This window comes from Condylura cristata, unplaced genomic scaffold (genome assembly GCF_000260355.1).
Source record: "Condylura cristata isolate star-nosed mole 26May11 unplaced genomic scaffold, ConCri1.0 scaffold00014, whole genome shotgun sequence".
NCBI classification, from domain to species: domain Eukaryota; kingdom Metazoa; phylum Chordata; class Mammalia; order Eulipotyphla; family Talpidae; genus Condylura; species Condylura cristata.
Genome location: NW_004567115.1, coordinates 11232104 through 11254439, shown reverse-complemented (window position 1 = coordinate 11254439; position 22336 = coordinate 11232104). Strand labels below are relative to the sequence as shown.

Below are 22336 nucleotides of genomic sequence, written 5' to 3'. Positions count from 1 at the left end.
CAGGTGAGAAAATAACAAGAATAATGAACAGCCGTATACCAGAGACATTTTGTGGGGGTGGAGTGGGGAATGGGATCAAAAACGGGGGAGTGGGGAGGGAAGTGCATGGGATTATGGTGATGGCACACAGGTGACTTGGTGATGGGAAACCCGCAGGGATTAAAATTGAGATGGAAAAAAAAATGTACAAAATGATGTAAAAATAAGCTGCTATAAAAAATTATAGAAGTATAAACTTAAGTTGGGATATTAAATATGATTTCTCTCAGTTACCCAACCAATCAAAAAAAAAAGTTAATTTCAGTCAAATAATACTAGCACTTTACTAAATGTGCATGCAATCAATACAAAAAAGTTCAGTTTTCAATCATGATTACTTATTGTAGTCTTTTCTGTTTATTATTTAGAAAGAACATTCAATAACCCATGACATAAACTGAGATTTATAAAAATACCAATCAGTGACAAAACTTCTAAAATATGACAAAGAAATGAATAGAAAATTTTAATTTGGTATCATTCTTAATTTGCTTACTAACATTCTAACAAAACTTAAGTGACTCTAAAGGCTGCCTTATACTTAGGAATTGCATTAGGTAAAAGGGCTATAAAGAATGAACAGAGAAAAATTCTAATTCTCATAGATCTCTCCCTCTAGTGGATGGACATAAACAGTAATACAGATATACAATCTCAGGTGTTATAAAGGAGAAACAAGGGGTATACATATAGTGTGTATACTTATGAAAGTCACAGTAGGACTTTCAGAGAAAAGACTAACTCACTAAAATAAGTATTTTTTTGTGACAAAAACAAGCCACTATTAAGTAGAAAATGAATACAGAGTTTGAGTATTTGGGGCAGATAGGGAAAGCATATAGTATGCAAAGGAGACTAGACTATGATCTTGAACTTAAATTTACATAGCTATCAAACTGGTTTAAGAGATAGTTTATTTGGATGGTTTCTGGTGGAAAGAATAAATGGAAGCATGAAAGTTCTTTAGAACTGAAATGTACAAATATGGTCAACTGCATTTAACTGTATATAAATATACGGTACTCAAAATTTGCTAAATTTTTCTAAAATTAACATGCAGAATATTTATTCACATTTATTCATTTCAGAAACACTATTATCTTTGGATGGTTGGTTAGTCTTATGCAGCATAGTTTATAAGCTAGGCTGCAATGATCATATGTGTATGGACAATAGTGCATTAAAAAACATCTAATCATGAAACTCCTGGGACTATTCTATAATTTGGTTACCATATTAAAAGATCACATTCTTAAATAGTGGGGGAATGTTCAATGAGATCTAAACTGAGTATCATCAGGACTTCGAGAGTAAAGCTTTCATTTGCATGCTTTACATGCTTTAGTTTCACAAAGAAATAAGAAATAACAGAAGATTACACATGTGGACTTTTATGTAAAATATTCTAATTAAAAAAAATTTAACCAGCATTTTAAACTTAGAAAAATACAATACAGATGAAATATATCCATAAACTATTTCTGACTCATGTACTGCCTGTCTATGGCTGCTAGTCTATGGACAACCATCTAATTTTTTGAAGCTACAGAAGTAATTCTTTCTAAACACCAAAGCTGTTTGAAAAATATGAAGAAAAAAAAAAGACTAGAGTAGTAGTAGAAAAGGAAGGAAAGTTAACATTATACTATGCACTAGATATAGACAGTGAACACCTCAAGAAATATGGAAACAGTACTATATGATTAGCCATCAGTGTTGCTGGCAAATTTAGTATTATTTAAAAAGTCACGACTAAATCTTGACTTTTTCCTTATTCTTATGAGCACACACTTAAAAAGTCAAAGTAACCTCCACTCCCCATGTTTTTTAAGTACGCCTTTAATCTTCTAAGAAATTGTAGAAAACATAGTAAACCACAATCTATTTCAAGAGTATTTAATTATATTCATAACCTCATATCTATGCTTTAAAAAAATGAGGTTTTGCTTTGTAATTATACTGCAACTTCATTTATAATTTTAATATATATTTTAAAGATTCATTTACTTATGCATGCAAGAACTGGGGTGTAGGCGAGAGTGGGAGTGGGCTGGGGTGGTTAGAGGATTCACTAGAGACAAAGTAGGAAGCAGGAGGCAAGACAGGAGTGGTCAGCTGTGCTATGTGGATTAGCTCCTGTCCAGGGACTGAATTCATGCTACAGTGGCTGGTGACAGCCTGTAACCCCTTGTGTCACCGGGGAGGGTCCTGTATATGTAATTTTTAGAACTACAATATATTACTAATTACGATAACCCTAGGCCCTCCCTGGTGGCACAACTGGTTAAAGCACAGCACTATGAAGGTATGCACAGCTCCCATCCAGGGAGGTGACCCACATGGCATGGCAGACCTCTCCTGTTCTACTTACTGCTCTCCTTAGCAGATATGTCAGTCAATCCACCCGTTCTACTCCCATTCTATCTCTGATAAATACTGTCATCACCCCATTCCTCCATACCTCTTGCCTGTACCCCAGTTTTGTACGCATAATAAATAAATCTTTAAAAAAAAAAAAAAAACCCTGATAACAACGGAAAGAATGCAAACAGATGGGAAACACTGTGAGAGTGAGTGGAGATTACAAACACTGAGATGTTAAGAACTCAGAATTTTACAAGGGTTAAAAAAAAAGCTAGATGAAATACCAATTACCTTGTGTGCTTTTATACATACTTCAGGTACTTTACAAATCCCTGCTCAGACCCCAGCTGAGAACCATGTTTCTAGATTTTAAGGAAAGGAATATGTAACCAGACACATTATTAGTAGGACTGTGCTCAGTAGTAGGCTGTCAGTGTATTACAGCACCCAGACTTTGAAATGGTCATTTCTTGCACTGTTTTTAGTCACTATTACTCTTTTACTATTTCAAAGATAATTAACTTACTTTTTGTGAAGGAATTCTCCAGCTGCTACAGCAACAGGGCGATGTGCAGAGTAAACCAGGTGGTAAACATTTTCACAATCTTCATTGGAAAGTGCTTCCTCACTTCCACTGGAAAAAACAAACAAACAAACAAACAAAAAACAGAAAACAATAGCTGAGTCTAAACAAATGTTTATTTTCAACTATACTTTTATTGATTTTGTAAAGTTCATTATAAAAATTCAAGGGATATTGTTTTCATTTTTATATCTACTTTGAAAGCAATTACTTCTTTTTATAAAATACACTATTATGTTAAAATCAGAAAATACAGATAAAATAAGTAAATAAATGTCCACATTTCTTCCCACACATACCCATAGGTGGTCATTAATATCTTGAAATTGCCCAATTAGCTCAAGTTCTATACATAACGTTTCCATTGATAGCTTCTTCTTATATCTGTCCCTGTTTTATTGTTAAATTATTATTATTTTGTGTGACTGTTCTTTCCAGAAGTTATTTTAAATTATACCTTTTCACCACATTATAATAATATTTATTCTTCATGCTATATAAAATGATTTTAGCAGGTACAACTATTGCTATACTAAAACAAATGTCTCCTTTCCATAAATGTATCTTTAAGTTTGAGTCAGTTTGCCTGAATGTATTTTTCCCCCTCACAGAGGGACATCCTCTGTCACTGACTCAATACACTTAAAAGTCTGATATGATTATATTTGATTAACTGAAACAAATATGGAATTCGTGAGTTGTATGGGTTCTTGAAAAGATGTAGGCATATAATTTCATTCCTTAAAATTCAATCCTGGTGATGCCTAAGAAACCAGGAGGAAGAAGAGGGATTTTTCAAATAAAATTAGACTGATTTTTGCAACAAAAGAAGACAGTTGTATTAAACATAAGGGAAAAACAAACTGAAGTTCTAAAGGAAAAAGAGCTAGCTAGATACCAAAGACAGGAAATGGGTCAAAAGCATTTTATAATTGACTTCCCTCTTTCCCCCATTCTACTGGTAAGCAGAACATGGTTGTGGGTGAAACCAATAGGCGCCAGGAAATTCACAATATAATAGATAATAATCATACTGATTAGTTTATGAATTGCCCTCCCTTGTTCTGGGGATTATAAGACAACTCAAGGAGGAAATTTTTAAGACTGGGAGAAGGAGTTTCAAATTATAACTAGAGGCTTTATATCGGAAGTAGAAGTGTCTTCTCCCATGTCCAATTCACACCTTAAAATTATAAAAATGGGCACAAGGCTAAGGTCTGTTATAACTCCTTCACCCAATTTTATGTCATCAGCTTAGTTAGCTTATGCCTTCAGCAGAAACACTGGTAAAAATAAAATTTTTTTAAGAAGACATCTCAGGAACAAAAGTGAAGAAAATGATATAATGTGTATCAAAAGGAAAGCTAACAGTTGAAGGGGCGGGGGAGTCAAAAGAGATAACACATAATGTTATATGGTTTTTAGGACTTCATGAAAACTGTTATTTCTTTTAACACAGGTGACTTCACCTGTTGTTCTGGCAAGCTTTGGTACAGATCCAACAAACCAAGAAAAATAAGGTCAGATATTTCATGCAAATGTAAGACTCTGGTTTTGTGATTCTTACCTCATACAAAATAATATATAAATAGAAATTAGGGAATAAAGTTATATAATGGGTAAAGTGGATTTCCTTCAAGAGAAAGATGCCAGAGTGTTATGGTACTCTGAAACCTCCCCAGTCAAATTGCACTAACTTTTGGAGAACTACTACAAAAACTTCATAAACAACCCTTACAATTGTGAGGAGGTTTAGGAAATGGTACCTGGTGCAGGGCTTAAAAAGGTCTAAGTGTGAAAGGCTGACTGCTGGAACAACTCATGGTAGCAGATTAAGAAGAGAGGGCTACAAGGAGAATGAGTCATACTTCCTCCATCCGTAAATGGTCCATGTTTCCTGTAGGCCAGATAGGGAATACTTAAAGAGCGCCAGCCTGAAGTTTTAAAAGACTGCCCAACAAGACTACCTACAGACCTAACAAGCAATTTCAACAGAAGAAATCTAAAAGCCAAGGACTGAATAACAAAGTGAATAGTGAGGCACTATCTACATTGGAGAACTGTAGTCAAATTCCTAGAGTCAGGGAAGATCTCCAAGGATCGATGTATCTAATGAATTAGGGTATTTGACATGGGTGGAACAGCATTACAATTTCTTTTAAATCAGACATGTTCTGCCCATATTTATTCCAATGCAAATATAGAAAAGAACCTCAAAAATACTAAAACGAAACAAGTCATTTTCTATATTCTTGATGAAAGTGAGTATTTTTGCCAAATGAAGATGAAAGCACTGTTAAATAAACTAGCAGGAAAAGATATCTTAGAGGAATCTGTAAGATAATTACTCTTTTCTGGAAATGAAGGAAGAAGAAATGTCTCAGGAAAGTTTAAGCTTCTTTAAAGTTAAGTATTAAAACAAAAAACAAGCAGGCAAATACAAATAAGTATACTCAGCAATATAAATTTTAAACTCTAGACAACTTCAGAGAAATAGGTAGGTAGGGACTGTCAGGGTTTATTTTTTGTTCAGGGGAAAGACACTGATAAACTTGTGAAATTTATGAAGAAAATAGAACTAAGAGGACTAACACTTTAAGGTAGTTTTAAAAAGGCAAAGACTCTTCAAAAAGGCAAGAATGGTATGTATGAACAAAATGGACACTGTCAGACATAAAAAAATGAACACAAAGGTACCAAATAAAAACCTATGAAGAAATATAAGCCAACTACAGTAGCAGGAGAGCTTACCATATTCCTTTTACAGAACAAACAAGAAATAAAAAGATATAATTTGGATGATATAGTATATAAATTCAAAGTAATGACAATACATATAAACTAAAAACACAACATAGACAAATTATTATTAAAAATATTCAGAAAACTGACCAATCATTCAGAATATACACATATAAAACAATAAATACAATAAAATAGGAAGGACAGTTTACAAAAAAAAATTGATATATGGGAAAAACAAAAGCATATTATTGAATAACCCATCATTAAACTGAAAATCATAAAGGCAATAAAAGTTTTTATCATTAATGTCTGTGAAAATATATGTATACATTTTTATAGATAAGTAGTAAAGACTTTAAATATGATTATTAGAAAATAAGAAATGAATGAGCCAAACAAGCTAGTCTTTGAAAAGAGTAACAAGATGGACAAATCTCTAACACAGTTGATCAAGAAAAGATAATAAACGAAGTAGAGAATGGAAAAGAAGAAAAAAAGAAGTAACAGTTCTATGAAGTCCTAAAGATAGTATGAAACAATCATTAACTACAAAATACATTTGAAAATGGTCATAAAATTCATATATGTTTTCAAAAGAAAGTCAAACTGACATGGGTTTAATAAAAGAATTCTCTCAAAATTTCAAGGAAGAATTAATTCCTCTTATAAAACATTTTCAGACAGAAAAAGGAAAAGAAATGAATGAAGGCATTTCACAAAGAGAATATTATCTTTATTTTGAAACTGGGTAAAGGACAAGAAAAAAATGATCATTTTTTCAGAACACCAATGTAAAAAAGTTAAGATATTAAAAATAAGATTGCATTTAAACCAAATATAGTAAGAATGAGAATATCATGTTGAAACAAGATTTATTCTAAATGCAAGGGTCGTTTATTTACCATTAAAAAAAATCTACCAGTTTGATTCAGACCCATCAACGGATGAAAGAAAATCAGAAAATTCCTAATACAAATGAACTTAATTACAAATCAAAAACCTATCACAGAAGCAAAGAACTTTAGATGACTTCCCCCCCCAAAAAAGACAAAAAGCCCTGCTATCAATGACATTATTACAAGAGACTGAAACAAAAGTTGTAAGGGTATGAAAGGAGAAGAAAAACTGTTGGGAGAAGATATACTAATCCACACAGGCAGTAAGAATCAGCAAATCATTGAAAATGCTTAAGGATTCTAATAGCTTGCACACAGAAAAACAGCATAAAAATTAAAGGTTTCTTTATCTCAGTAATGATCAAATAGAACATTACATTAAATATTATTTAACAGCAGAAAAATAAAGCACTAACCTAATAAATAGGATATTACTTAAATTTTTTTAAAGGTTTAATGAAATTTGAATAAATACATCATCTCCAGGGATAAATGATAAATAATTGTAAAAAATGCCAGTCTCTTGAATTTATAATAGTGCAGTTCTAATATTTAAACTGAATAAAATGTTTTGAAGAATTCAACTCATATCCTTGAAAAAGGTAATTTGAATATGAATTTTAAAAAGGCAAAGCAGAAGAATGGTACCATTAAGTAAGAGGAGGCTGTATTTATAAGATATACCATATACTAATGTTACAATGCCACAATAATGAAGAGCATGATATTAAAGCAGAAAGAAGTAAAAGGAATAAAAACAATAATAGAACCCAGCAGATACTTGATACAGATTGATGTGGTATCAGAAAGTAGGAAGGGGAGGATTTGAAATTAATTTGCTATGACATACATTTGTTAATAGAATTTTCCTTGTTTTGAGTCAAAGTTCTGAAGATAAAACTACTTTAAATTCTCTATCATGTTAATGTTACAATTTAAAACTCTCTTTCCTTTCTCTTATTTCAATACTATTCCAAGGAGAATAGCTTGAACAACCTATCTCTTTTCATCATTCTTTCGGCTTTGTTTTTGCCAAGAGGAAGGCATATTACTTTCACTGGTTATTTATTGTGGACTGCATTAACAAACTTTTATATGAAGCAAACAGGTTTAACAGATAAAAATGAAAAAAAAAATGGAAACAAAAACATTTTGCTTTAAACCTAACATTAAAATGTAAAAGAAGAAATTGTTAAGACTACACATTAAGATTATATGGATGAAGTACATCATTAATGCTGGTAAAAAGACAATTAAAATAAAACAGTAACACACATACTTACTGAAGTATCAGAGTGACCAATCGAATAGCCTCCACAGCAACATCATATTCCTTATCAAGCGTCATTGATACAATGCGATCCTGAAAAAAAGTTGTAGAAAAAAACAGAAAATAAGTTGGCACATACCTAAGATAATGCCTTTGGGGGAGTACATTAAAGACTGAATTTTAAACCAAAAACATTAAGAATGAGAATATCATGTTGAAATAAAATACATTAAACATTAAAGACTTCCATTTCAAAATGGAAAACTTTTCTAAGATTCTTCAAACCATATTATCATTGTCCTACTTGTAAAAAGAGGTTTGTTAATATAAATATTCATAGTGTAAACCTTTTCTCATCAACTAGTATTCCCTATGTAGGGGTAAATAAACTAACTTGCAAAATTAATATAATTATTAAAAACTGTAAATAAAGAAAATTTTATGTTTTTTAGGCAGAGGAGCCTTCTGACAAAGACAACATGTCAGAACCTAGTACATTTTTTTGTAAAGCAGACTCATTCATTTATTTTATGTAGGTTTACTTAAAGAATATGTAGGAATGTGAACTAAACATGTTATGGTAATGCATTAACTAAAGTAGCTATAAATTTCATTTTTAAAAATGAAAAAGTCACATATCCATAATGCTTACCTTGAAACGGTTAGTGAATAGCTCCAATTTGGGGAATAATTCTCTATTAGTATATAGACTCTGTAGAGCTTTCAAACACTTCAGCCTGACTTCTCCTTGCTTTAGAAATATAAATACAAACACAAACACAAAAAAGCAGTCAATTCCATGCTACAAAGGTTGAAAAGATTTTCAAGTCTGTGTTTACATCCAATCAATTAAAAATGTATCAAAAACCCTTTAGTGACTTGAGAGTAAGCTATACCTTTTCAAATTATTGATTCTGATTCAATATGGATTATTTCCAACACTTTGCTGTGGTACTTTGAGAGAATCTTTAACCTATGACTTTAATTAGCAAAGGGTATGCTAATAGGTCCTTTATTAAACTACTGAACAATCTTGTAGAAAAAACAAGTTTCATGTTAAAGGGCCACTGTTAATTAATTGAATAAATATTTACAAGGTGACTTTTACATTTCAGAAAAATAAGTTCAGAAAACATATGGAAATAAGAAATATCTAACAAGATCCAAAGATGGACTGAAATGTCCTAGGACATTTACAAACAGATTATCTTTAATAACATGGAGAAGATGTAGTTATCAAAGTATATTCAAGATCAACTAGAAATTTAGCCAACTCTCCAAGGGAGAGTTAAGTTTCTAATGCTTCATCTTGACTGAATCAAGATGTGGTATATATACACAATGGAATATTATTCAGCAATCAAAAAGACAAATTCATGCAGCAGCTTAGATGGAGCTGAAGCTAGAGGTGCTCAGTGAGATAAGTCAGAAGGAAAAAAAATACTGGATGGTTTCAGTTACAGGAAAATAGAGGACAACCAAAGAAGGGATCAGGAAAAAAAAAGTAATAAAAAAATTAATAGGAAACTATAAATCCTGCTGTAAGCAATTCTTTCCTCTTCTTCAATAAATCCACACTTGCGGCCCTCCCTGGTGGCGCAGCGGGTTAAAGCACTGGTTGAGAACCTAAAGTCACTTCCGCATGAGTTCGATCCCCGCCCGCCCTGAAGGTGACCACATGGCGTGGCAGACATCTCCTGACCCGTCCACTGCTCCCCTCAGCAGTGTACTTCGTCGATCTGCCTGTTCTGTTCCCCACTCTGTCTCTGGTGAAGCCTCTCGCCACCCCTGAGCCTCTGGTCTGTACCCCAGTTCTGTATGTACAAAATAAGTAAATCTTTTAAAAAAAAATAAATAAATCCACACTTGCTTGCTCTCACATTTGATGTGGTATCTCTTATTTTTCAACTGGTGTACAAGCATGGACACAAAAGCATCCACTCTCCCAAAATTTCCTTTCTCTCGGTTGAGGTCTATAGCCAGTTTGGAATGATAGGTGTCTAACCATCTTGACTAGGGGCAGGAAAGTTCTGGAGGCACAACTTATTCTTCAAAGCAACTTGCAGGACCATGCTGAAACAAACACTTCAGAAACCAGAGTTCCACTGGTGTGTTTTATCTTATTTTCCTTACAGGCTTGTCCTGAGAGCATAAACCTCAATGTATCAATAGCATAGGAATCTCTGACTCATACTTGCCTTCTAGGAAATATGACCTAAAAATTCTGGCATCACGAGTAGCTCTAGGAAGAAAATTTCAACGATGGGATATAGTTTAGGTGAATCACTTAAAGGGTGGATTACTATGAGGAAGATGTAATTTGGGGCCTTATGTTGATAGACTCTATTACAGGACAGCATTTGTTTGTAAAAAGGATAGACACTTAGCTGGTACAACATGCCTAGTTAGCATTTGAGGGGGCAGGGTAAATAGTAGTTATGAGGAATATGGAATAGAGTGGTTATTGCTAAGGGTCATGATGCTAAAGAGAAAAAAATAATAGTTTAAGTAACTAGGCTAAGTATAACGCTGGTGTTTCCTCTTTGGCAAAATTTAAACTGATCTGTATCTACTACAGATAAAGAGTTGGTGAAATTAAAGATGAGATCTGAGGCTCAATTTTAAGGGTGACAGATTTTAAGAAACTTTATATCTTCTACAGTCCCTTATGCCTCAATCAGTGTCATGTAAGAGAGAAGTGCAAATCTAAAGGATCTGGATGGATGCAACTGAGAATCTTGAACTCTTCAGTTCATGTACCCTTGTTAGAAGATAGCACATTCCCCCAAGGGCCCAACCCTGCCCCACACTCTATGGAAGCCTCAAGCAAAGCAAATGCCTGAAGGTAATACTAGTAGTCCAATGATCTAACAACTTTCCCTTGTGGCTACCAGTCTCAGAGTATATCTTGACACAACGCAAACAGGGAAGTATTGGGTCAGTTAAGGGTACAAAAGGATTATGTTGCAAATGCTGATGGGTCAGTCTATACTGGCAGTATTAAGAGAATATGCCAGGGAGTATTTCTGAGGATACAAGACAGAGGTGTGGGGATATAAAACAGGATATAGGAGTTTTAAAATATGGTATACTCTCCTTTGCCTCAAGGTTTAAGGTCCTGTATTAGGTCTTGCAAATGGCATGATGACTCTTAAAGAAAGAAAAGATGCATATTTAATGATACAGAGATGTCAGAATCATTGTGGACTGAGGAAGGCACTTTAAAGACACAGGGAAATTAACATGCTACAAAGGATCAAAGAAGTAAATGCAGAAGCAAAGCCTAGAGAATACTGCTTACCAAGGTAATAAGGAACAGAATAGTGATGAGGTATAGGCATTACTGAGAAGTTCCACAATGATTGTGTTTCATAGGTTAGTGCCAATAGGAGGAAAATCAGAATTTGGCTTCCACTAGAGGAAAACAGAATACCACAAACAAGGCAATAAGTATTACACAGTAAATGCAAGGGGGGGGGGCATAGATTTAAAATGGGATAGCAAGACTAAAAGGCTGCCCACAGGGATCTCCATTGATGGATCATGAGACATGGTGTTCCTAGAGGTAAAACTAAGATCAACAATGAAAGAACAAAAGACTAAGGACAGCTATCCCAGACTAAAGCAGAACCCCAGATCTAACTACAAAGAGACAGGACAGGAAAGTAGAAAGCACACAAAAGAGCTTGTTGTATAGAGAGAAGAGACAGAGGTGACCAACTTCACTCCTCAGCAAGATTAATACTGAATTTTTAAGCATTAGCCTCATATCCTGCTCCCACATCACACCAAGATAAACAAAGAAGAAAAACAAATAAAACTTACCCACAATATCCCAACCCTTAAAAGTAATGAGGGAACACATATGCTTATTGAGAAACAATGAAAGCATAAACACCAGGAGAAAAAGCAAAAAGATAATAAATGTTCATGGAATCACGTTAAGGATATAGAAATAGAGGATCTATAAGGAAAAGACTTAAAAAAAATTCAAAATAAGAGCCCTCCCTGGTGGTGCAGCAGATTAAAGCACAGCACTAAGAAGCTAAAGCCACTTCAGCATGAGTTTGGTCCCTGCCTGCTCCGGAGGTGACCCACATGGCAGACCTCTCCTAACCAGCTCACTGCTCCCCTCAGCAGTGTACCTCGTCATTCGGCCTGTTCTACTCCCCAATCTGTATCAGGCAAATCCTCTCACTGCCCCTGCACCTCTGGCCTGTACCCCAGTTCTGTATGCATAAACAAATATTAAAAATTTAAAAAGGCAGAGGAAAACAATGAAGAAATAAAGTACAAATAAGCCACATTATTAAAAATGCTAAATGAGGTACAGAAAGGTATGTTAAACACTGGTAGGGAGGTAAAAGATCTTAGAGACCTAGGACTAGCACTTCACCAAAGAGATTGAGGATATTAACAGAAAATACAATTACATATAAATACTCTGAATGTAGTAAGGACAAATATATAGAAAAAGTCTTGAATACAACAGAATTAAACCAAAAAAAGAATTTCAGAAATACAAAAATCAAAAAGATAGGCCATCCTATTAGAATATGAGAGCAAAACAAGAAAAAAAAATAAAGTTCTACAAATAGTATTAGACTCAGAAAAGGGAACAAAGATCACAGGCCTTCTAAAACATGAAGAGGGCCCGCCCTGATGATACAACAAACAAATATTAAAAATTTAAAAAGGCAATGTGGATCTATCTGCAGCCACTGTGGCGCAGGTAGGATCCCCGGCCGGAGAGGTGACCCACATGTTGTGTGTGGCAGAACCCTCCTGACCCACTGGCTGCTTCCCTCAGCAGTGTACTTTCATCTATCTGCATGTTCTGCTCCCCACTCTGTCTCTGGTGAATCCTCTCACCACCCGTCCCCCCTCCCCTCCACCCTTAGCCTATACCTCACTTCTTATATGCATAAATTAGTAAATATTTAACAAAAACCAGAACATGAAGAGAGGGAAATCTATCCAAGAAATAGCTTAAATTTTTCAACCCGGAGGAATAAAATAAGTATAGATGTTCAAGCAGAGACATCAACACATCATTGGTAAATTATTAAAAGTCAAAAATACCAAAAAAAAAAAAAAAATTGTAAGAAGTCAGGAAAAAAAGTAACTCCCAAGAGGCTTTCCTCAGACTTTGCTCATCCTCCAGGCATGAAGACAGTGGAATGAAGTCCTAAAAAAAATGAGAGTTGCCAGCCAAGAACATGCTACAAAATATTCATACAAATATAAAGGTGAAATAAAGCCTTTCACAGACAAACAGAATCTAATGGAATTTATCACCACTAAGGGAGTTTAATACTACCATACCTACTCTGCAAGAAATTGTGAAAAAAATCTACAAATGAAACACTGGAGAAAGTTATAGCAGGAATACAAATGCAAACCATGAACGAGAATATTGAGTCAACAAACTATATAGGGGAAGGTAAAAAAGGTTGTAATGTCTAATTAGATATCAGCGAGTTGACGCCAACTCAGTAAGAGGTCTGCTCAGACATATTAAATTTGGTCTAGCTCCCACTAGCTAAAAATCTAAAATGAAGGCACACGAAGAAGTCAAGAAACTGAGAGCATTACTAGGGAAAGCCATCAAAGTAGAGTAGAGAAGACAAATGGAAATAGAAACATCAAAGAGACTAAATAATGAAAAATAAAATGACAGTAAATAAACATCATTTTAAAAATAAACATATTCTGTAAAATTAACAGACGCAGAATGACAAGCTGGGCTAAAAGTTTTAGTCATCTAAAACTAAAACAATATGTATATTGTTTGCATTCCATTTTTTAAAAGATTTATTTATTTATGTATACAGAACCAGGGTACAGGCCAGAATCCAGGGGTAGTGAGAGGCTTCACTAGAGACAGAGTGGGGAGCAGGATAGGTAGATAAATGAAGTACACTGCTGAGGGGAGCAGCAGGCGAGCCAGAAGAGGTCTGCTGTGCCACATGGATCACCTCAGGGGCCGGGGATTGAACTAGCACTGAAGCAGCTGTGGCCAGCTTGCAGTGATGAGTCCTAACCACTGTGCCACCAGGGAGGGCCTGTTTGCATTAAATTGAAGACCAACTTAAAAGTGAAATGTTGGAGCAAGATACTTCAAGTCAATAATGCCAATAATGCAGAAAGCAAAGAAGGGGCTATTCTTATGTTGGAAAAAGCAGACTTTATGTTAAAAAAAAAAAAGTCTCCAGATACTTTCTGCTTTCTTCTTTGACCCATGACTTTTTGTGGTTAATTTCTAGCTTTATGCCATTGTGACTATTTTATGTATTTTATGAGACATGTTTTATGTCTCAGTATATGATCTGTTTTTGAGACTTTGCCATGTGTATGGGAAAAGTGTATTCATTTCTGTGGGGATAAAAAATTTTGTTAATGTCCATTAAATCTATCTGGTGCAACACTTTATTTAAAGTTTTTAGGCTGTTGTTGATTTTCTGCATTGTCAGAAACCTGAACAAACCAATGACAGGAAGAGACAGATCTTAAAAAGAAACAGGAAATTAACAAGGAAATAAAGGCCTGAAATTAAGTGTTAGACTCCTAAAAAAGGAAAGACAAGCTACCAGATCCTATGGGATACTCTGAGAGAAGTTCACATTAATGAATTTCCATATTAAAAAGCACTGAGCAAAATTAAAATGGGAATAAAAAGGCAAAACCATGAACAATAATATTATGAGTCAACAAAACACTGAGGGGGAGGAAGGAAAGGGTAAATGTTTGTAATAAGATATCAGTGAGTTGATGACACTCAATAAGAAGCTCAACTCAAAAAGAAAAAGAAAACACCCAAGTAAGCAGTCTAACTTTACAGCTGAATGGACTAGAAAAAGAACAAAAATCACTAAGGGGAAGAAATGATAAAAATTTGAGGTGAAATAGAAAAAACAGGACGGACCAAAGATCAATATAAAGCACTCTGAGAAAAGGAACAAAACAGAATTTATGAAATGAAACAAGGAATCTATACCTTCAAAGATACAGATATAAAAAGAACCAAAATGAAAAAAGAATAAAGAATAAAAGAATACAGGAAAAAGAATAAAGACACACTTTGAGAACTGACACGATGAGGAGGAAATTTAAGAGTTACAAGATACAAAGGAACTGAGAAACCATTCAAGGAGAAAATTGAAAAGAACTACCCAAGCATTAAGAAGTAGATGAAAGTAGGCATACAGAAAGCTAGAAGAACACTGATTCCACAATGAAAGGAAAACAAGAGCAAGACACATTAGTAAAGCTTCCAAGAAGTCCAAGACAAGAAAAACACAATAAAGTTGACGAGGGTAAAGAAACAGATAGCCCTAATGCCAGTCAGACAACAGACTTCTGTGACGAATAACTACAGACAACAAGTGGAGTGACATATTTAACAAACTCCAAGTCAAAAAATTCCAAGCAAGAATACTTTACTACACAAAGCTTTCTTTCCTGTAGGAAGGAAAAATAAAGACCTTCTCAGACCAACAGACTCTCCAAAAATACATCACTACTAAAATCACACTCAAAAAAAAAAAAAAAAAAAAAAACCAACAAAACAAAACAAGCAAACAAAAAAAACACTGTAAGAAGTCCAAAAGCCAAAACCAGCAAAGTAATGTAAAAGGAAAACAGAATAGGGGATAAAATCACAATAATATAAACAAATGGCAAGTACAGAACCAATACATCAATAATAATCCTCAATGTAAATGAACTAATAAACTCATCAATAAAGAGAGTAGTTAATTGGATTAAAAAAACAAAGCAATTTTTGCTTTTGCCGGGAAATACATTTAATTACAAAAAATAATACAAACTGCAAGTAAAAGGTTGTAAAACAATCCTACAAACAAATCCTACAGACAATCCTACAAGCAAAAAAAAAAACCAAACAAACAAACAAACAAAAAAAACATAGAAACAGCTGTACATATATCAGATGAAATAGACTTCAAACTACAAAAAGGTAAAAAGAGACAGAGATGGACACTTCATTATGAATAAGGGGATAATACATCTGGAAGATATAATATTCATCAATATATACTCACCAAATGAAGGAACACTAAAATATATCAGATAATAACTATCAGCTCTGAAACAGTCATTACAGAAATTAAGTATACAGTGGGACACTTCAACACTCCACTCTCACCAATGGAGAGATTGAGACAAAAATAAATAAGGACACTAGAGCCCTAAATAAAGACCAAGACCTCAAATGGACTTAACAGACATCTACAGGAAACTACAACCCCCAAAATCTGAGTACACATTTTCTTCACACGAGCTCATTCTCCAGGATCGATCTCCTGTTGGGTCACAAAACAAATTTCAACAAATACATTAAGATCAAATCATATCAACATAAAGGCATAAAACAAGAATTGAACCATGAAAAGAAAGCAAGGAATCCACCAACATCATGGAGATTGAAACCTACACAACAGAAGACCACTGGGTAAAGAGGAAATTAAAGAAAAAATTTGAGGTGAAGGACAACGAGGCCATAACTTTCTAGAATATATGGGAAACAGCAAAAGCAGTAATAAGAGAAAAGCATATAGCAATACAGGTTCATATGAAGAAACAAGAAAAAACTCAAAAGAAACTAACCTAGTCTCTCAGCTCAAAGAACTAGAAAAAGAACAAGAAACCCCATAGCAGTAGAACAGAATAATAAAAATCAAAGCAAAAAGAAAATAAAATTTAAAAAGAAAATCCAAAAGATCAACGAAATCCTGTTTGTTCTTCAAAACAAACAAACAAAAAAAACAAAAATAGGTTCTCTCTGGTGGCGCAACAGGTTAAAGCACCACATACTGAAGTTCTCTGAAGCCCCTGCAGCATGAGCTTGATCTCCAGCCAGGGAGATGACCCACATGGCACAGCAGACCTCTCCTGCTTGCCCGCTACTCCCCTCAGCAGTGTGTTTCAGTAGATCCACCTATTCTGTTCCCACTGTCTGTGGTGGAGCCTCTCACCACTTCCCCCCCATACGTTTGGCCTATAACCTAGTTTTTATGCATAAATAAATATATCTTCAAAAAAGAAAAAGAAAAACAAGCAGAGAAATGGAAACAGTAATTAAAACTTCCCCAAAAATAAAAGCCAAAGACCAGACAGCTTCAAAAATGAATTCTACCAATTGTTCAGTATACAACTAGTGCCTATACTACACAAACTCATGGAAGAAGGAACTACGAAACACATTTTGTGAAGCCAACATTATACTGATACCAAAACCAAACAAAGAAAACTACAGGCCAATCTCCCTAATGAACACTGATGATAAAATCCTTTCCAAGAGAATTCAACAATGCATCAAAAAGATAATACATCATGACCAATACGTTATTTATTCCAGGGACACAAGGACGGTTCAACATCTGAAAAATAATCAGTGATATCCAACACATAAATAAAAAGCAAAATAATAACCATATGATCATATCAATAGATGGTGAAAAAGCATTTGTCAAAGTTTAATATGCATTTATTATGATGGCCCTTGAAATTCTTGAGATAGAAGTAACATATGTTAAATGTTTATCATTTAACATGTGTTAAATATGGTAAACATATATGTTAAATATGATAAACATAAGTTAAATATAACATGTTATATATGATAAAATCCATATATAACAACCCACAGCCAATATTATTCTCAATGGTAAAAAGGTGAAAGCCTTTCCTTAAAGATCAGGAACAAGATAAGACAAGACAAGACAAGACAAGGATGTCTACTCTTATCACTGCTTTTCAATAAAACATTGAAAGTCCCAGGAAGAAGACAGACATGAAAGACATACAAAGAATTCAAGTAAGGAAAGAAGTAAAACTGTCACTATTTGCAGAGGATATAATAATATATAGAACCCTAAAAACTCCACAGAAAAAGTAATTAAAATAATAAACTAGGAGCCCTCCCTGGTGGCTGAACTGGTTAGGATACAGCACTGCAAGCTGGCTACAGCCACTTCCATGAGAGTTTGAACCCCCACCCTGGAGATAAACCACATGGTGCAGCAGACCTCTCCTGACCAGCCTGCTGCTCCCCTCATCAGTGTACTTTGTCGATCTGCCTGTTCTGCTCCTCACTATGTCTTTGATGAAGCCTCTCACTGCCTGTGCACCTCTCTATACCCCAGTATACCTATATGAATAAATTAATAAAAAGTATATCTTAAAAAAAGAAAAAAACAACCGTTCAGTAAAGTAGCAGGATGCAAACTCAACACACAAAAATCAGTAGCCTTCTTACATGCAATCAGTTTGAATAAGAAATTAAGAAAACCATTCTATTTAAAAGTGAAAAAAATTTCAAATACCTAAGAATAAACTCAGCCAAAGAGATGAGTGACCTATACAAAGAAAATTGTAAAAAATTGTTAAAAAAAATACAAAAAGACACAAAATGGACAGACATTTCTTGCTTCTATATTGGAACAATTAACATTAGAATGGCCATCCTGACACTCCCTGCTGGCACAATGGGTAGACAAATTTGCTACAGGCAGTTTAGTGTGAGTTTGATTCCCGCCTTGGAGGTGATCCACATGGTGCAGTCGACCTCTCCTGTCTCACCCACTGCTCCCTTCAACAGTATACTTCATCGTTCTGCCTATTCTCCTCCACACGTTCAATGCCCCTGCACTTCTGGCCTGTACCCCAGTTCTGTATACATAAACAAATAAATCTTTAAAAAAAAAAAATGCCATCCTACTCAAAGTAGTTTATAGACTCAATGCGATCCCAGCAAAAAGCCCAACGACATTCTTCAAAGAAACAGAACAAATGCTGAAGAAATTCATGTGGAGTCACAAAAAACCTCTAATACACAAAGCTCTCCTGACTAAAAAGGAGAATGGAACTATCATACTCCCAGACCTCAAACTACACTATTAAGCCATAACAATGAAAACAGTATGGTAGGGAAGAAAAACAGACACAGAGACCAATGGAATTGAATGGAAATTCTAGAAATAAAGCCACACACTTATGGTCAAGTAATCTTTGTCAATGGAGCAAAGAATATGCAATGGAACAAGGACAGTTTGTTCAATAAACAGTGTTGGGAAAACTGACCACCACATACAAAAACACAAAACCAATTCAAAATGTGTAAAAGAGAAATTAACATAATACCAGAAGCTCTAAAATATATAGAAGACAACATAGGTAAAACACTACCTGACATACATCTCAATAATATCTTTAAAGACTCATGTGCCAAAACAAAGAAAGTGAAGGAAAAGATTATATCAAACTAAAAAGTTCTGTACAGCAAAAGAGAAACAACAATGAGATACCCTACTGATTGGGAGAAAATTGCAGCACCCCATTCATAAAGAGTTACAAAGAAAACTAAATAAAACCAATTAAGTAAGCAATCCAGGCAAACAATGGGAAGAGTTAAAAAAGAAATTTCTCCAAAGAGCAAATGCAAATGGCCAACAGGTATATTAAAAAATGTTCAACATCATTAGTAATCAGGAAAATTCAAATTAAAGCCATAATGAGATATTACCTCACACCAGTAAAAATGGCACTACTAACAACAAATGTTGGCGAGGATATGGAGAAAAGGAACTCACACTTCTGATAGGAATGAAAAATGGTCCAAACACTATGGAAAGCTGTGTGGAGGTTCCTCAAGCTACTAAAAATGGAGCTTCCATATGACCTAGCAATTCTATTCTTAGGAATCTACCCAAGGACACCAAGAAAAACAAAAACAAAAACCATTTATTCAAGAGGATACCTGTACCCTAATGTGTAATGCAGCACTATTTCTAATATGTAAGATATGGAAACAAACCAAATGCCCCAGAAATGGAGGACTGGATCAAGAAGACATGCTACATTTAAAGAATGGAATATTATACAGCAATTATAAAAGATAAACTCATACCATTTGTAACAATGTGGATGGAGGTGGAAGGGATTTTCAGTGAAGTAAGTCAGAAGGAAAAAGAAAAAAAAATTGGATGGTTTCACTTAGAGGAGGAATACAGGGGAACCAAATAAGGGATTGGGGAAAACAAAAACAAAATAAAATATGCAGGCAACAATAAATCATAGCAATTATTCAGGGGAGAGAGAGGGGGAGGAAGAAGGATCAAACACAGGAAGGTAGCACACAAGGGACTATGGTGATGGTGCAGGGTAAATTGGTAGAGGGAATTCTATGTGGGGGGGAGGGCGACACCGGAGAGAAGAAAGAAAAAATTGTAGAAAAATGAACAATGACATAAAATATCATTATTATATATAAATAAATAATGGTTAAAAAAAATCAGTGAAGACTTATACAAGAAAACTACAAAACCTTTTAAAAAAAATACAAGAAGACACCAAGAAATGGAAAGAAATGATTTAACACTATCCCAATAAAAGTCTCAATGTCATTCTTCAAAGAAATACAACAATTAATGATGAGATTCATATGGAACCACAAAAGACCTCGAATAATGACTAAAAAGAAAGAGAACAGAGGCATCACAATCCCAAACTTCAAGCTATACTCAAAGCCATAATAATCAAAACTGCATAGTACTGGAACAAGAACAGATAAACAGACCAGTGGATTTGAAGAGAAAACTCAAATATAAACACACAGGTTTATGGGGAGCTAATCTTTGACAAAGGAACAAAGAAGATAAAATGGAAGAAAGTCTGTTCAACAAACAGTGCTAGGAAAACTGGGAAGCTACAAGCAAAAAAATGAAATTAGATCACTACCTCACACCATACACAAAAAACAACTCAAAGTGGACTGAAGACCTAGACATAAGTAAGGAAACCTTAAAATACCTGGAAGCAGGGCCCTCCCTGGTGGCACAGCGGGTTAAAGCACAGCACTGAGAAGCTAAAGCCACTTCCACATGAGTTCGATCCCCGCCTGCCCCGGAGGTGACCACATGGCGTGGCAGACCTCTCCTGGCCCGCCCGCTGCTCCCCTCAGCAGTGTACTTCATTGATCTGCCTGTTCTGCTCCCCACTCTGTCTCTGGTGAAGCCTCTCACCCTCTGCATCTCTGGCCTGTACCCCAGTTCTGTATGAATAAATAAATCTTTGGAAAAAAAAAAATACCTGGAAGCAAAGATGGGCGAAAAACTGCACAACATCTATCTCAGCAACATCTTTGAAGATACAGCAGCCAATGCAACAATAGTGAAGGAAAGGATAAATAGATGGGACTACATCAAGTTAAAGAACTTCTGTACAGAAAAAGACATTACAAAAAACAAACAAATATCCTGCTGATTGGGAAAAAATTTTCTCACACAAAACTAGTGATATAGGATTGATCACAAAGATATACAAAGAACTGATGAAACTCAACAAAAATAAACAATCCCATCAAAAAATGGGCAGAAAAGCTCAAAAGACAATACAAACGGCCAATGAGCATATGAAAAAATTTTCAACATCACTTGTAATAAAGGAAATGCAAAGTTAAGCCACAATGAGATACCACCTCACACCAGTGAGAATGGCACATCTTAAAACAACTAGCACAAGTGTTGGTGAGGATGTGGAGAAAAAGGAACTCTTCTCCACTGCCGGTGGGAATACAAACTAGTACAACCACTATAGAAAACTGTTTGGAGGTTTCTTGACTGCTAAACATGGAGCTGCCATATGACCCAGCAATCCCACTCCGAGGTATCTGCCCAAAAGACAAAAACACTGATCAAAAAAACACCTGTACCTCTATGTTTATTGCTGCTTTATTTAAAATAGGAAAGGCATGGAAACAACCCAAATGCCCAAAAGTAGATGACTGGATTAAAAAGATGTGGTACATGTACACAGGGAATATTATTCAGCAACCCCCCAAAAATAAACATGCCTTTTGCAGCAACATGGATGAGCTTGAAGGGATCATGCTTAGTGAAATAAGCCAGAAAGAAAAGTAAAAGATGGTTTCACTCATAGTAGGAGTATAAAGGATCAGGGGAGAAAATAATAATAATAATAATGAACAACTATATACTAGAGACATTTTATGGGGATGGAGTGGGTAATGGGATAAAAAATGGGTGGAAGAGTACAATGGACTATGGTGATGGCACATGGGTGATTTGTTGATGGGAAGCCCGTAGGGATTACAACTGAGATGGCAAAAGGCACAAAATGATGTAAAAAAACCCTATTATTAAAATAAAAAAATCAGTGAAGCCAAGAGTTTGTTCTTTGAAAAAATAAGTGAAAACAATAAATACTTTCATTATATTTACAAAGAGAAGAGAAAAAAAATAAACCCAAGAGACAGAATCAGAAATCACAACAGATAGTTAAGAATTTACTATATACATCTCTATGCACACAAATTGGGCAATCCAGCAGAAGTGGACAATTTTTTTTTAAAAGATCTTTTATTTATGCATATAGAACTGGGATACAGGCCAGAGATCC

At 34.7% G+C, this 22336-nt stretch overlaps 1 protein-coding gene across 2 annotated transcripts in view; it reads right to left on the bottom strand.

Annotated features, from left to right (window-relative positions):
- STAG1 (stromal antigen 1) overlaps window positions 1-22336 on the bottom strand; it is a 293851-nt gene that overhangs the window by 73951 nt on the left and 197564 nt on the right. For both annotated transcript variants that reach the window (XM_004682176.2, XM_004682177.2), the window contains exons 11-13: window positions 8550-8648; window positions 7911-7990; window positions 2930-3037 (exon numbers count right to left, since the gene is read on the bottom strand). In XM_004682176.2, the coding sequence (XP_004682233.1) occupies window positions 2930-3037; window positions 7911-7990; window positions 8550-8648 (287 nt within the window). The remainder of the gene's footprint in view (window positions 1-2929; window positions 3038-7910; window positions 7991-8549; window positions 8649-22336) is intronic.